This window comes from Nycticebus coucang, chromosome 2, assembly GCF_027406575.1.
Source record: "Nycticebus coucang isolate mNycCou1 chromosome 2, mNycCou1.pri, whole genome shotgun sequence".
Classification (NCBI taxonomy): Eukaryota; Metazoa; Chordata; class Mammalia; order Primates; family Lorisidae; genus Nycticebus; species Nycticebus coucang.
Genome location: NC_069781.1, coordinates 75,498,161 through 75,512,932, shown reverse-complemented (window position 1 = coordinate 75,512,932; position 14,772 = coordinate 75,498,161). Strand labels below are relative to the sequence as shown.

The window sequence follows — 14,772 nt, the reverse complement described above, 5'->3', positions numbered from 1 at the left end:
GATCCTAAAGTTTTCTATTTTCTACTCAAGTAAAAAACTTGACAGGACAAATTGAACTTTTCCAGCCCTGTCCCCCCAAAAGTACTAATACTGAAATTGATAGCTTGATAGGCAAATTAGACATTAATACAAACTAAACTAAACATCTCTAAGAAGAAAGCTATGGAATCAACTAAGTCTATACAAAATCTTACAAACTAAGTGATTACTTGCAGAAGAAAATTACCCGCAATTCAACTCTGGAATGTCCTTTAGAACACTAAAGGAATACTTTAAGCTTCTTCTAACTAGAAACTCAAATTCCCATCAGGTTACCTAAGATATTAATATGTTATTTTCAACTAAATCTTAACATAATACCACACTAGATCCAAAATTACTGTATTTCATGAGCTATAGGAAATATGGGAGGTATTCCTGATCTTTACTAAGAAGGCTTCTGGCACTTTCTCTAATCACTATGGTGACTACACTGGATGCTGAAACAGAGTAGAAGACACAAATACCACTCTTGCAGGTCAGACCACGTTGGTGTTCGGTCCTGTCTAGAGCCTGAGCCTACATGACTTATAATCCAATTTAACACAAGGAAGGAGGAACCCGTGCTGTTGCTTAATAAAGAAAATGAAAGCAGCATTGGTTTTAAGACAAAATAGCTACAAGGGATAAGTTAATTGAAAGTGATAACAAAGAGAGATGGCCAAAGGCCAAATGTTATAGAAAAGGGGGTTGAAAAAAACATAAAATTTTCCATTAGAAGATCAGAAAATAAAAACTACTATTACTAATAACACTGAAATATATTGAATTTATTAAAAACTTATAACCAGATACAATCCTAATAATTTAATAAATTATTTAAAATTTTAGCTGTATGAGATAGGTATTTTATTGTCATCAGTGTTTTTTTTTTATTTTTTTCACACACGCACCCCCTAGTATTTTATAGATAAGGAAATCTGAGTCTCAGAAAAGCTAACAACATGCCCAGAGTCATATAAGTAGAAAGAGATCATGCCTTCCAACTGTAATTCTCACTCTCTTCACTTCTACAGCATCTGCTTCCCTTGATGAAGTAGCCCTCAAAGAAATAAAAGGGGAAACTCAGAAGCCATAAAAGAAAAGGACATGATAGTCAACAATATCAAGTGTCAAAGAAAAATCCAGAAAGATCCTAAAGGATAATGTTGGATTTGGCTCACACAAAGTGCAAAGTATCAATAGTCGTATAGGTAGCATCCAAATATAAGATTAAGAACTAAACAAAAGGGAAATATAGTAGACAAGTGCAGAAGTCTCTGTCAGAAAAATTAGCAGTTGTGAAAAAGCTAAAGAATTAAAGCCACTGAAGAGGTTCTCATTTCCTAGGTCCCCACCTACCCCCTTCCATATTGGCTTATTTTCCTTGAACTCTTCTAAGGCTTTTCTCTACCACAGATACCCTCCTTCCAGCTTGTTCTTGAAAACTCTTACTTTTCCTTTAGCATGAAGCTCAAAGGTCACATCTTTGTTGTAGATGTTACTGATCCTCACTCCCAAGGATAACCTCCAACTTTGTTCTTGAAGTATTCTACATATCCTATCCTTTAACAACATCTATTTCCTTCAAAAAGGTGGCTTCCTACCATCAGGTACCATGCCAAATTACCTCTGAAACCCCAGCATTTATTAATAACACAGTTTGCGGCATATTCCTCTTAAAATATGGTGTTCAGGAGTAATGATGGCAATCTACCTCAGATGAGAAAATATTTTTAATATTACTTAACAGAGAAGCAAGGAATACTGCTACTCTACTATTTTAAAAGGAAAGCTCTCATTTGTACAAATATTCAATAGCGATGGTCAAATAAAACACCTTATTTTTTTTTATATAGAAGACCAAAATTTAGCAGGTCTGATTCTAAAAATATATATTCTCCTCAAAAGCTAAAATCCTTCTTTTTTTTTTTTTTCAAAAGGACATTCAAATAGAATTCATTTTAAAATGTAATCCTATCTTTTAGGATGTCTGCCATAATCTTAATTATGAGAACATTGCCCCCCTCAGGGAACCAAGCCAATGAGAATCAAGTCCCAAATAAGAGCAAACCAGAGAAAAATGTCTTTGTTTCAGTTGATTATATGAGATAATGGTCTCAAATGAAAAGAATTCTATTCATGTCCTTCAAAGCTAGGATTCACAGAAAGTAAACCTCTTGACCCTGAACAGAAAGGAAATGATAAAGACAAGGATGACGGAGTGCTCTATCTCAGGCATAGCTCCCTAAACTGACAAACTCATTTCAGATAGCAATAGTAAAAATATGATCCAAGAATATTTTTATGGATTTAACATACTATAGACAATCTTTTCTTTAATTGCTATTGACTGCTTTCACCAAAATAACTTTCTCATGAATGTACCACTAATTATCAGGGTTTCTTTCTGGTTGTGATGATATGTTAATAGGTGTACTACTTATCCAATCACATACAGAAGTGAGGACAGAAATAACCCAGTGTTGAATGTGTGGTTTAAAGAATGAGGATCTGAGGAAAATTCATTTTAAACTTAAATTCACAAAATCTATTTCATAAAGGTTAAGGCATCATTTCACAGATCCCTGTAATAAATAGATACACTGGAAAAGATTCATTTAAAATTTATACTTTTTGAAGACTGCCTTCTCCTACCACCTAATGGACAACTCTGGTTGGATCTGTTCCCCAAGGAAAATGCCATTTATGTTTTTGATCACAGGGATAATAATCCTCTTTGCAGGATATACCATAACTTATGTGGTAATGCTAAATATGTGATAGACTGATAACATCCACAAGAAAATAATGCAGCCATGTAGCTACTCTATTCGTTTTGAAAACTCAAATCACTTTATCAATGTAGGTGATTTATATAAAAAACAGAGATTCTTTCCTAATTAAATAATCTTGAAATAAGCTTTTATCATATAAAACGAGGTTTCAAATATCCCAGCCACATACTAAAACCCACCAGAAACAAACTCTCTGAAAAAGCAGAGAAAACATAAAGACTACTATCTCTAATAATAACAGAATTTCAGCAATGTTGAAAGCTGCTGTGGGGAAAAATACTCTTTTTTTTTTTTTTTAACTCAATTGAAGTTCCTCAATCCCAGGGTTCCACTGTACCTAGATATTATATTTAGAAGTAGCAATATAAAGACAACACACTTGTTCAAAGATAGTAGTAAAAACTGTAGTACTTGCAAAGACAGTTAAAACTGGAAAACTTGAAAGCAAGAAAAACATCTTGCAGTCCTAGTTCGAGATGGCTTAGAAATTATCTTCTGTGTCAGCAGTATTCATGGAATACCTGGAACCCAAGATTAAAACAAGGAATAAAACTCCTGATTTCTGTCTAGGTTCTACCTTGAAAAGAACATAACCTGGTTGGCTAAAAAGTAGGATGGTGTTTTCCTTTTTCCTTCTCTTGGATTTTTAATTCAGCTCAAGGGTAAGCAAGGTTAGAAGACCTCCTAGTTTTAGGAATAAAATGAAAAACTTGAAGAATGTTCTATAAGATATTCTTTAATAAATCACTCAAGGAAGAAAAACAGGGAAGGAGATAAGTCCATTTCTAGTTACACCCTATAGAGATCCATCAGCCAAAAAGTCTTTTTATAAAGATTGTCGGATGGATAAATCAGAATTTTTTTTTTTTTAGAGACAGAGACTCAAGCTGTCACCCTGGGTAGAGTGTGGTGGCATCACAGCTCACAGCAACCTCAAACTCTTGGGCTCAAGCGATTCTCTTACCTCAGCCTCCCAGGTAGCTGGGACTACAGGCACCCACCACAATGCCTGGCTATTTTTTTTTGTTGCAGTTGTAATTGTTGTTCAAACCCGCCAGCCTCAGGGTATGTGGCTGGCACTGTAACCACTGTGCTATAGGCGCTGAGCCAAAACTTTAGTTTCTAATCAAAATACTAAACTTGCCAGCCTGGGCAAGAGTAAGACACTGTCTCTACTACAAAAATAGAAAAAACTAGCTGAGTCTTGTGGCAGGTACCTGTAGTCAAAACTACTTGAGAGGCTGAGGTAAGAGCCCAAGAGTTGATGTTGCTGTGAGCTACAATGAAACCATGGCACTCTACCTAGGGTGACAGAGTAAGACACTGTCTTAAAAAGAAAAACAATATTGAACTTGGCTCTGACTTCATGTGATGGGCTGTACAAAATCATTAAAAATGTTATATATAATTATCTTGAGGCTATGGGACATAAGGCATATATAAAGGGGAAATTGGGGCTTAGCTTTGGGTCACATTATGTATCTCTCATTATGTACATGTAAATATTTTAAAATCTTTCATTATATATTTATAAATATTCCAAAAGCTGAAAATATCCAAAATCTGCAACATTTCTAGTCTTATGTATTTTAGATAAAGGATACTCAGCTTTTATATAACAAGATGTTACAATTCTTCATTCTGAATTCACCATTCTTGAATCATACTGTCTAAGGAAAAGTGACAAAATGATATTTGAGGTCATACAGAATAAACCAAATACCAATTTTAGAATCAACATATTATTTGACACTTATGACAAAGTGAAATTAGAACTTTCTGCCTTTGAAAAAATAAAAGTGTATAATATTAGGATTTTGAATTTTCTGGTTTCTCAACATTTTTTTTTGTAGAGACAGAGTCTCACTGTACCGCCCTCGGGTAGAGTGCGGTGGCGTCACACGGCTCACAGCAACCTCTAACACTTGGGCTTACGCGATTCTCTTGCCTCAGCCTCCCGAGCAGCTGGGACTACAGGCGCCCGCCACAACACCCGGCTATTTTTTTTTTTTGCGGTTTGGCCGGGGCTGGGTTTGAACCCGCCACCCTCGGCATATGGGGCCAGCACCCTACTCACTGAGCTACTGGCGCCGCCCTGGTTTCTCAACATTTTAATTCATATATTTATTGCATGTCTCAACCTAGAAAAAATCAGCTACAGGCTTTCTCTTTATGTCAAAATGAACAAAGCAAGGTTACAATGAAAAGCTGTATCAATACAAATAACTACTACTGACATCAATACCATAATTTCAATATCCATCATGGGTCAGTAATAAATATAAGTCTTTAAAGTCATTTTACTATCATTTACAAGCCCAAGATATCATTAGCACATCAGCAATTCAAATACTATAGGCATGTTAGAGCAATAAGAAATTACTATACAACTAATCTTATCAGTTATAGACAATTTACATCCACAGGGACACTGTTAGAATACACTGGGGAGTTTCAAACAAGATACTGCTCTAGTGAACAAGAAGAAAAAAAAAAGAAAGATAGATAGAAAAATGAAAAATAATAACAAAGGAAAAAAATCCTTCCAAATAAGCCCAAAAAGATAATTCCGAATATCACACTAACAAACTATGTGAAATAAAACACTTTGTTGACAAAAAGAAATTGAGAGTTCTCACCTTCCTTACTTTGGTGTAAGGGAATATAAGATATAACCTGCAGTGAATGTCCCAGGAGAAAGAGCTAATTTGAAATGAAAAATATGCCTATTGGGGGTGAGCCATATGGCATAGTACAATGTTTCCTAAAGTGTGCTCCAGGTGTACATGGGATTATTTTTATGAGGAAAAGAATGAAGTGTGTATGTGTGTGGGGGGGAGGGGGGGTGAGCACATATATATACAGTAGAACTGCCATAGTTGACCACCTCCCTACATTGACCACTTCCTTAAACTAAGCTAATTTTCATAGACCAGACACGCACCACATGTACTTATCAGTACAGTAAACCTAGTTCCTTACGTACACCACCTCTGTATGTTGACCAATTTGTGGTCCCTTGGGTGGTCAACTTATAGAGGTTCTACTGTGTGGATATACATGTGTATGAGAGAGAGAGAGAAAAAGACAGAGAAAGAGAGAGGATGTGTGTGTAACTGTATTTAAGAAGCATTCAGACCCCCTCACCAATCTCATGCAGTAAGGTGACTGACTGGCTTTTCCTAACTTTGGTAATAAGTTTGGAGTTTTATTCTTTGATTTATACTAGGCACGGAGGAAGACCATGCATAGGTGGTAACATATGAAAAATAGAAAAGATTAAGTAAATTAGTGCAATAAATACCCAACTCTCTTCCCCAACCTAAGCTCCCAAGCAGCTAAGCAATTCACCCACCATGAAGAAAGTTAGATAAGACTTCTTTAAAAATGTGACCAAAGAGGAAAAATAAATATGCTAAACATCAGTGGGCTCCTAATTATAAAGCCTAGTTCATCAGATGACCCTATTTTGAAGTCAACAAAACATCCAAATCAGCCTCTTATACCTACAATTTTAAATATGGATAAACACCCAAAGATTGTCAGACATCTGAGGAAAGCTTTTAACATGAAAAATAAAGACTATAGCAAACTGAGTACCTTGGAAGTAACAAACTATATAAAGATAAGAAAATTTCAACAACTGAAAAAAATCATTATCTTCAGAGAGAAAAAAAGAAAAACATGAAATAAAACATGATGTTATAAAAAGAGACACCCAAGAAACTTTTTGAAACTGCTTGAAAATAAAAAATATGACAGCAGAAATTAAAAGTCTCAAAGTCTCAAATACTGAAATTGAAGGAGAAGAATAAAAGTCTAGAAGTAAAAAAAAGAGGGAGATAGAACAGAGGAAAGGTAATCATAACCCAAAAAATTGAAGCAAGTTTCCCAGAAGTGAATAACATGAATGTCCAGACTGAAAAGGCCCACGAAGTTTCCAGTAAAAGTATGAAAATAGGCTCACATGAAGGCACACCACTGTGAAATTTCAGGAAACTGAGATTTAAAACATTACATAAACTTTCAGAGAAAAAGAAATAATCACATAATCCACATACACAGGACCAGAAATTTGAGTAAATGAGTTTTATAGGAAAGGAAGGTAATCACTACTTACTACATGGCTAGATTTGAACAGCACTTTTCTCATTGTGGTATAAACACTAAATACTGATTAGTAAAATTAAAACAAAACTTCTAGGTTGACACAGATGAAGATAATGTTTTTGTATATAAAAGCTACTCATGGTACAATATAATGTATTAGAAACACAAGGAATGAGAAGGGCATCGGGGAGGGCAATGCCTGAGTATGTTAGGGACCAAAAGTGGGGCATGCCAAAAAAATGCTTAAAATTTAAAAAATCAAGAAGCAGAAAATATATGGAGGTAAATATTAAAATAATAGGTTAAAAGAGGTCAATAGAGTTACCTCTAAGGAGTGTTTTTATAGGAGAAAAGGGTAGGATAAAAACTTTTTTGTTTTAAATAATTAGCCTTGCTTAATTATTTCACTTTTTATTTATATGCATTATTAAGAACTATGGTAACACCTGGTGATACATAAATTCAGTAAAAAGAACACTGTGTTTAAAAAAAAGAAAGAAGGGGGAGAAGAGGAAAAGATAGGGTCCAACGACAGAGGACTAGATATGTGCTACAGACTTTTTAACGTCTCAAGAGGACACTTTCTAGAGATAGAAACACTATCTCTATCATACTCTTGTTAGAGATAAGCACTCTCAAGGCCTCTCTCTACTTCTATAAAGGAGATAAAAATCAAACCAGAGTGAATTTAACTGTTGAAGATTTCCTTAAAATTGACAGATTGCTGAGTTATCTTTCTAAAGTTAGGTATGAAAATGTTCCAATTGTTCTTTGCATGCCCTTTGTATAACATAAGCTATCCTTTTCTTAATAATGTTCAGTCTTGAAATTGGTGATGACAGTAGTATCAGAACCTTTATAAACATCATGCTGGAGAGATTAATTTTAATTAAACATTAATTTTAATGTTAAAAAAATAAAGCCAAGAAAGATAAAGAAATATAAGTAACAAATTAAAACAGATAAAATTGCTTTTGTACGTCAAAACTATATATAGTTTAACCTAATAAACCAGGAACATAAGGGATGAAAAGGATGTGTGTTTATGCATGGTAGAGACCAGAAAAGAATATTCTAAGATTAAAAGAAAAAATTTAGGCCAGGCAAGGTGTAGTACCAGCTGGAGGATTACTTGAGCTCAGGAAGGTCAGTCTGGACAACATAGAAAGACCCCATCTGTTATTTTTAAAAAAGTTTTTAAAAAGTTTATTTCACATGTCTTTACTTACCTAAGAGTCAAAGACTGTGATTCTAAGACTCATCCCACCCAATCTAATTCTATATCCTAAAAAGAGTATAACCTTGAGCCCCTCTATCACTTATAGCAGCGGTTAAAGGGCTGCAGCATTAGGAAGGCTGGAGAACCACTGACTTACACAATCATAGGAGCAACATTTTCTAAAGATTATCCTTGATACTAAGAAATTATAGGAAAATCTTGAGTGTCAAGTTAATGCTATATGACATATGATCTTTCATTCTTAGGTTCTCACCACTTTTTAGGAGAAATGATAGACCAATGTGTTCATAATCCATATGTAGAACAACTAACTGGCTTGAACAGCATTATGCTGCCATTACCATTCCAAAACAAGCCAATTGCCCTGAGTATGAATAAGACTTGTAGTAAACATCCAACAATGATTTCTTTCCCAACTTTTTAAATAGGATGAGTCAGCTCTCCAGACCTTTAAGAATATTTTACTTTCACTAAATAATATTTATCAGCCACCTAATGCCAAGGCACTTTGTGAATCACCACAAAGGCAAAATCCCTGCCAATAAATGTGTAAGCATTCTATTCTTCATTAGGGACTACTGTGAGCCACTTAAATAAAAGCATTATTGCTAACATTTCAATATGAAAGAAATAGGAAGTTATAATAATTAAGTAGGGAGAAAAGAGGAGGAGAAAACCTTCTTAAGGTGGTTAAGCCAAGAGGCAGAGCAAGATGGCAGATCAGAAGGATCATTCAGCTAGCTCTCGTAGAGAGCTAGAAAAACTGGGGAAAAAGAGGGAACACAGCCATACCTGGCGGGGGACCTTACCCAGAGTCAGCTCAGGAAGGACAGTGAGGAAGAGGTGAGCTGGATACAGGGTATAATCCAGTATGGTGGAAAGCTGATGAATGAAGCAAGTGATTGTGACCAACTGCCCCCCTACACACACACACACACACACACACACACACACACATACACACACAGAGGTCTGGGATGGGAGGAAGCCTCTCTAGAGTTTTCAGTTGTTGGGGGAAGCTGCCCATTGAGTGGAAATCTTGAAAAAGGGGCAGACTCAAACAGTATACTCAAACCAGATTTGAATACCAGTTGGAGTGGATGTACCATAGGTTTGGTGGCTGGTGAGGCAGCCATACTGAGAAGTTCTCTGTGACCAGGGGGCTGCCATTGTGGGAAGGTCATGAGAAGGGCTTAGCAGGGGGCTAAAGCATGGCCATCCTAATTCCACCTGCCAGAATCAGGACTCCATGCTTGGGACAGGCGGAGGGCCTCCCACACACCCTATGGGAACTGAAGTCATGGAGCACTACGAAACCTACCCCTGAAGGACTCTTATGAGCTTTAAGACTCCAACCTGGCAGGTTGCGAATGCTGACTAAACAATCAGGTGATCACCAAAGCCAACTAAATTTGGTATATGGACCATAGAGGTTGAAGGCTGTGCTCTCCCTCTCCTAAAAAACCACAGCACCACCTGGTGTCCCAGCAACATAATGCAACATATTGTCATCAAGAGCAAGGACTTCTGTTTGAAACAAAGGAGGCAGTGAGAAGGGAAAAGGAGAACAAAGAGGTGAACAGGAAGAAGGAACACATGAGGAGGAACCAACACAAAAATTCAGGCAACATGTAAAACCAAAACAGAGGAAGTCCCCCAAGGGACCACAACACAGCTACTACAGAAGACTACACCCATAAAGAATTAATGGACTTGACAGAAAGGGAATTTAAAATATGAATGATAAAGACAATAAAAGGAATGAAGGAGAAAATGGAAGAGAGAACCAAAAGTCAGATGAGAGATATGTAGAATACAGAAAGGATAAGGCAGAGCAATCAGGGAATATAAAGATGCAGTAGAAAGTATCAAAGCTTATACCATGGAGAAGAAAGAACTTCAGAGCTAGATGATAAAGTTTACGAGTTAACCCAGGTAGTTAAAGAAGCAGAAAAGAAGAGAGAGAAAGCAGAACAGGCACGTAGAAAACTACGAGACTCCATGAAGCATTCAAACATATGAATAGTAGGGATTCCTGAAGGGGAAGGAGATTGTCCCAAAAGAACGGAAGCCCTACTGGAAACCATCATAAATAAACACTTTGCAAGTTTTACTAAAGACCCAGACACACTCCTTTCAGATAGATATCAAACCCCTGGTCATCTCAGATCAAAGAGAGCCTCTCCAAGACATATTATAAGGAACCTGTTCAAAATCAAGAGGAAAGAAAAAATTCTGCAAGTAGACAGGAGTAAGTGTAAACTTACCTACACAGGCAGAACCATTAGGATTGCAGCAGACTTTTCAACTGAAACCTTCCAAGCCAGAAAAGCATACTCATCCACCTTCAACATTCTTAAGCAAAACAATTTTCAACCCAGAATTCTGTATCCTGCTAAACTAACCTTGAAAATTGATGAAGCAATCAAATCTTTTGTGGATATACAAGCACTGAGGAAATCTGCAACAAGACCACCTCTACAGGACATACTTAGATCTATTCTCAACACTGACCATCACAATGGACCACCAGCAAACTAAACACCCAGAAGCTAAAGGTCAAAACTTAGCTTCTACAATGGTGCAAAGGAAAAAAACTACGGAATGGATTTTCACAAAATAAGAAGAATATAACTTCACCATACTTATTAATTCTCTGAATAAAGTCAATGGCCTGAATTCACCACTGAAGAGACAAAGGTTGGCTGACTGGATAAAAAAAGCATAAGCCATCCATATGCTGTTTCCAGGAAACACAACTAGCTTTGAAGGACAAATCAAGACTCAGAGATGAAAAACAATATTTCAAGCAAATGGGAAATCAGAAGAAAGGAGGGGTTGCAATCTTATTCTCAGATACAAGCAGATTTAAAGCAACTAAAGTTAAGACAAAGATGGACACTTTATACTGGTCAAAGGAACAATGCACAAGAAGACATTTCAATTTTAAATATTTATTCACCCAACTTAAATGCTTCCAGATTTATGAAATAGACCTTGATGGGTCTGAGCAATAAGATATCCCATAACACCAGCAATCACCCCTCTCCCTAGACTTAATCAACCTTAATACCCTCCGACAGAACTGGACAAATCCATTAAACAGAAACTAAACAAAGATACAAAGGACTTCAACGTAACCCTGGAACAAATGGGATTATTAGACATATACAGAACACACCATCCCAAAGCTAAGGAATATACATTTTTCTCATCAGCCCATGGTATGTACTCCAAAATGGACCACGTCCTAAAATACAAATCAAAACTCAGGAAAATCAAAAGAATTGAAATTTTGCCTTGTATCTTCTCAGACCACAAGGCAATAAAGGTAGAACTAACCTCCAACAAAAATGTTCGACTCTACACAAAGGCATGGAAATTAAACAACCTTCTGCTGAATGATAGTTGGGTTCAGAAGAGATAAAAGAGGAAATCATTAACTTGCTCAAGCAAAACAGTAATGAAGACACAAGTTACCAAAACCTGTGGGATACACCAAAGCAGTCCTGAGAGGAAAATTTATCATTTTAGATGCCTACACCTGAAAAACAGAAAGAGAGCACATCAAAAAAATCACAAACCATCTTATGAAATTGGAAAAAGAAGAATAATCTAAGCTTAAACACAGCATAACAAAAGAAACATCCAAAACTAAATCAGAGATCAAGGAAACTAAAAACAAAAGAATCATTCAGAAATCTGATCAAAGCCATCAATGACAAACCTATAGCTAACATTATACTGGATGGAGTAAAACTGAAAGCTTTTCCACTTAGAACTGGAACCAGGTAAGGTTATCCTCTTTCACCACTACTATTCAACATAATGGTGGAAGTTCTAGCCAATACAATCAGGCAAGAGAAGGAAATAAAGGGCAACCAAATGGGCAGAGGAAGTCAAACTCTCACTCTTTGCTGATGATATGATCTTATACTTAGAGAACCCCAAGTCTCAACTATAAGACTCCTGGAAGTGATCAAAAAATACAATAATGTCTCAGGATATAAAATCAATGTCCACAAATCAGTATCTCTGTGTATATGCCAATAATAGCAAAGATGTGAACCTAATCAAGGACATAATTCCCTTCACAGTAGCTTCGAAAAAAAAATTGAAATACCTAGGAATATATATAACAAAAGAGGTGAAGAACCACTATAAAGAAAATTAGGAAACCCTAAGAAAAGGAATAGCTGAAGATATTAACAAACAGAAGAACATACCATGCTCATGGCTGGGAAGAATCAACATGAAAAATGTCTATATTACCCCAAGCAATCTAAAGATTAAATGAAATTCCCATTAAAATACCATCATCATATTTCCAAGATTTAGAAAAAATAATTCTTCATTTTACATGGAATAGAAGCAACCCCATATAGCCAAAGCAATTCTTAGTAATAAAAACAAGGCTGTGGTTATCACTCTGCCAGACTTTTGGCTATCCTACAAGGCCACAGTGATCAAAACAGCATGGTATTGGCACAAAAGTAGAGACTTTGACATTTGGAACCAAATAGAAAACCATGCGATGAAACAAACATCTTACTGCCACCTGATCTTTGATAAATCAAACAAGAACATACACTGGGGAAAAGAATACACATTCAGAAAATGGTGTAGGAGAACTGGATAACCACATGTAAAAGACTGAAACTGGACCCACTCCTCTCACCACTTACAAAAACTGATTCAAGATGGATAAAAGATTTAAATCTAAGGTGTGAAACAATAAAAATCCTCAAAGAAAGTGTGGGGAAAAAACTTGAAGATATCAGCCTGAGGAAAGATTTTATCAAGAAGACTTCCATGGCAATTGCAACAACAAAAATAAACAAATGGGACACAATTAAACTGAAAAGATTCTGTACAGCTAAGGAGACAACCACCAAAGCAAACAACCTACAGAATGGGAAAATATATTCACATAGTACAAATCAGACTAAAACTTAACTATAATCTATATAGAATTCAAACTAATCAACAAAGAAAGACTCAACAATCACAGGTATTACTGGGCAAGAGAAATGAATAGAACCTTTTCTAAAGAAGACAGACATATGGCTAATAAACGTATGAAAAAATGCTCATTGTCCCTAATCATCAGAGAAATGCAAATCAGACTACCCTTAGGTATCACCTAACCCCAGTGAGAATGGTTCACAGCACAAAGTAACAAGGCTGCAGATGCTGGTGGGGATGTGGAGAGAAGGGAACACTTTTACACTGCTAGTGGGACTGCAAACTAATACAACCTTTTTGGAAGGAAGTATGGAGAATCCTCAAAGAACTCAAGCTAGACTTCACAGTTGATACTGCAATCCCATTACTAGGCATCTACCCAGAAGAAAAATAAATTTTTTTATTATAAGAACATTTGCACTAGACTGTTTATCTCTGATCAATTTACAATTGCCAAAATGTGGAAACAGCCTATATGCCAACTAACCCAGGAACAGATTAACAAGCTATGGTATATGTATACCATGGAATACTATTCAGCCACTAAAAAAGACAAAGACTTTAAATCTTTTGTATTAACCTGAATGGAGGTGGAACACATTCTTCTTAGTAAAGTATCACAAGAATGGAGAAGGAAGATCCAACGTACTCTGTTCTAATATGAAAGCTGTACATGAGCTAATCAAAGTAGGGGGGATGAGCAAGTGTGGAGGGGGTGAAGGAGATGGGAATCACCATGTATGGCACACCTCTTGGGGGTAGGACACAATTATAAGAGGGACTTCATCTAACAAATACAATCAGTGCAACCTTACTCTTTGTACTTTCAATGATCCCAAACAATAAGAAAGTAATAAAATTAATCATAATAAAAAGGTGGTTAAATCAGAAAAACTAACTCTGTTTAGGAGTCAAAAGAGACTCTTTCAGAATTAGGATTATAGCATGAATATCTTTGCTTCCCTACAGCCTAGCACATCCAGGAAATGGTCAAGAGCCTTTTGCTGAAACCTAAGAAATGAACTCTTCCTATCTTAGCACCTAATGAGGCAAGAAAGTAAAGTCCAAATAATCTTTGGATGCAGCTATGGTGGAAAGTCAACACAGGGAAAGTAATAGCATCTTCCCTGAGAGCAGCAGCTCCTTACCTGTTGCTGTACTGGTACTTGCTGTACCACCTGTGTAGGCACTGCTGCTTGACTAGCCACAGATGTTTGTAAAGTCACTGTCGAACCCGTGTCCGACCCAGTCTCTGATGTCTGCATGATGGTCTCTGAAATACATTAAAATAGAAATAAGGTTTAAAATATTCTCATCACTAGCTTCATTACACTTGTTCTTAATATCCAATACCATGACTTTCAACTCTCACAATATCTTTTAACTCAACATACTGCCATGGTAGTTCATGGATGTTATTAGTCATTTTGACTACTTTTTAAATAAATTCAGAAAAATAATAATCAACTTTTAAAAGTCCCCATTAGTACCTCTTATCCTGAGACTATCAGGGTTAAATTTCATTGAAAGTTACCTGCCTTAAATCTTACGTTACAAATTGTTTCAATCCCCTTATAAACTATAGTTCAAAATTATTATATTCAATCCTTAGAACAGAAACCCCAGTTGGATGTAAATATG

The 14,772-nt window shown here is 36.1% G+C and overlaps 1 protein-coding gene across 2 annotated transcripts in view; it reads right to left on the bottom strand.

The window, feature by feature from the left end:
* Positions 1-14,772, bottom strand: part of RFX3 (regulatory factor X3) — a 293,053-nt gene that overhangs the window by 152,902 nt on the left and 125,379 nt on the right. For both annotated transcript variants that reach the window (XM_053573811.1, XM_053573820.1), the window contains one exon: positions 14,280-14,404. In XM_053573811.1, coding sequence (XP_053429786.1) covers positions 14,280-14,396 — 117 coding nt within the window. In that variant the 5' untranslated portion in view covers positions 14,397-14,404. The remainder of the gene's footprint in view (positions 1-14,279; positions 14,405-14,772) is intronic.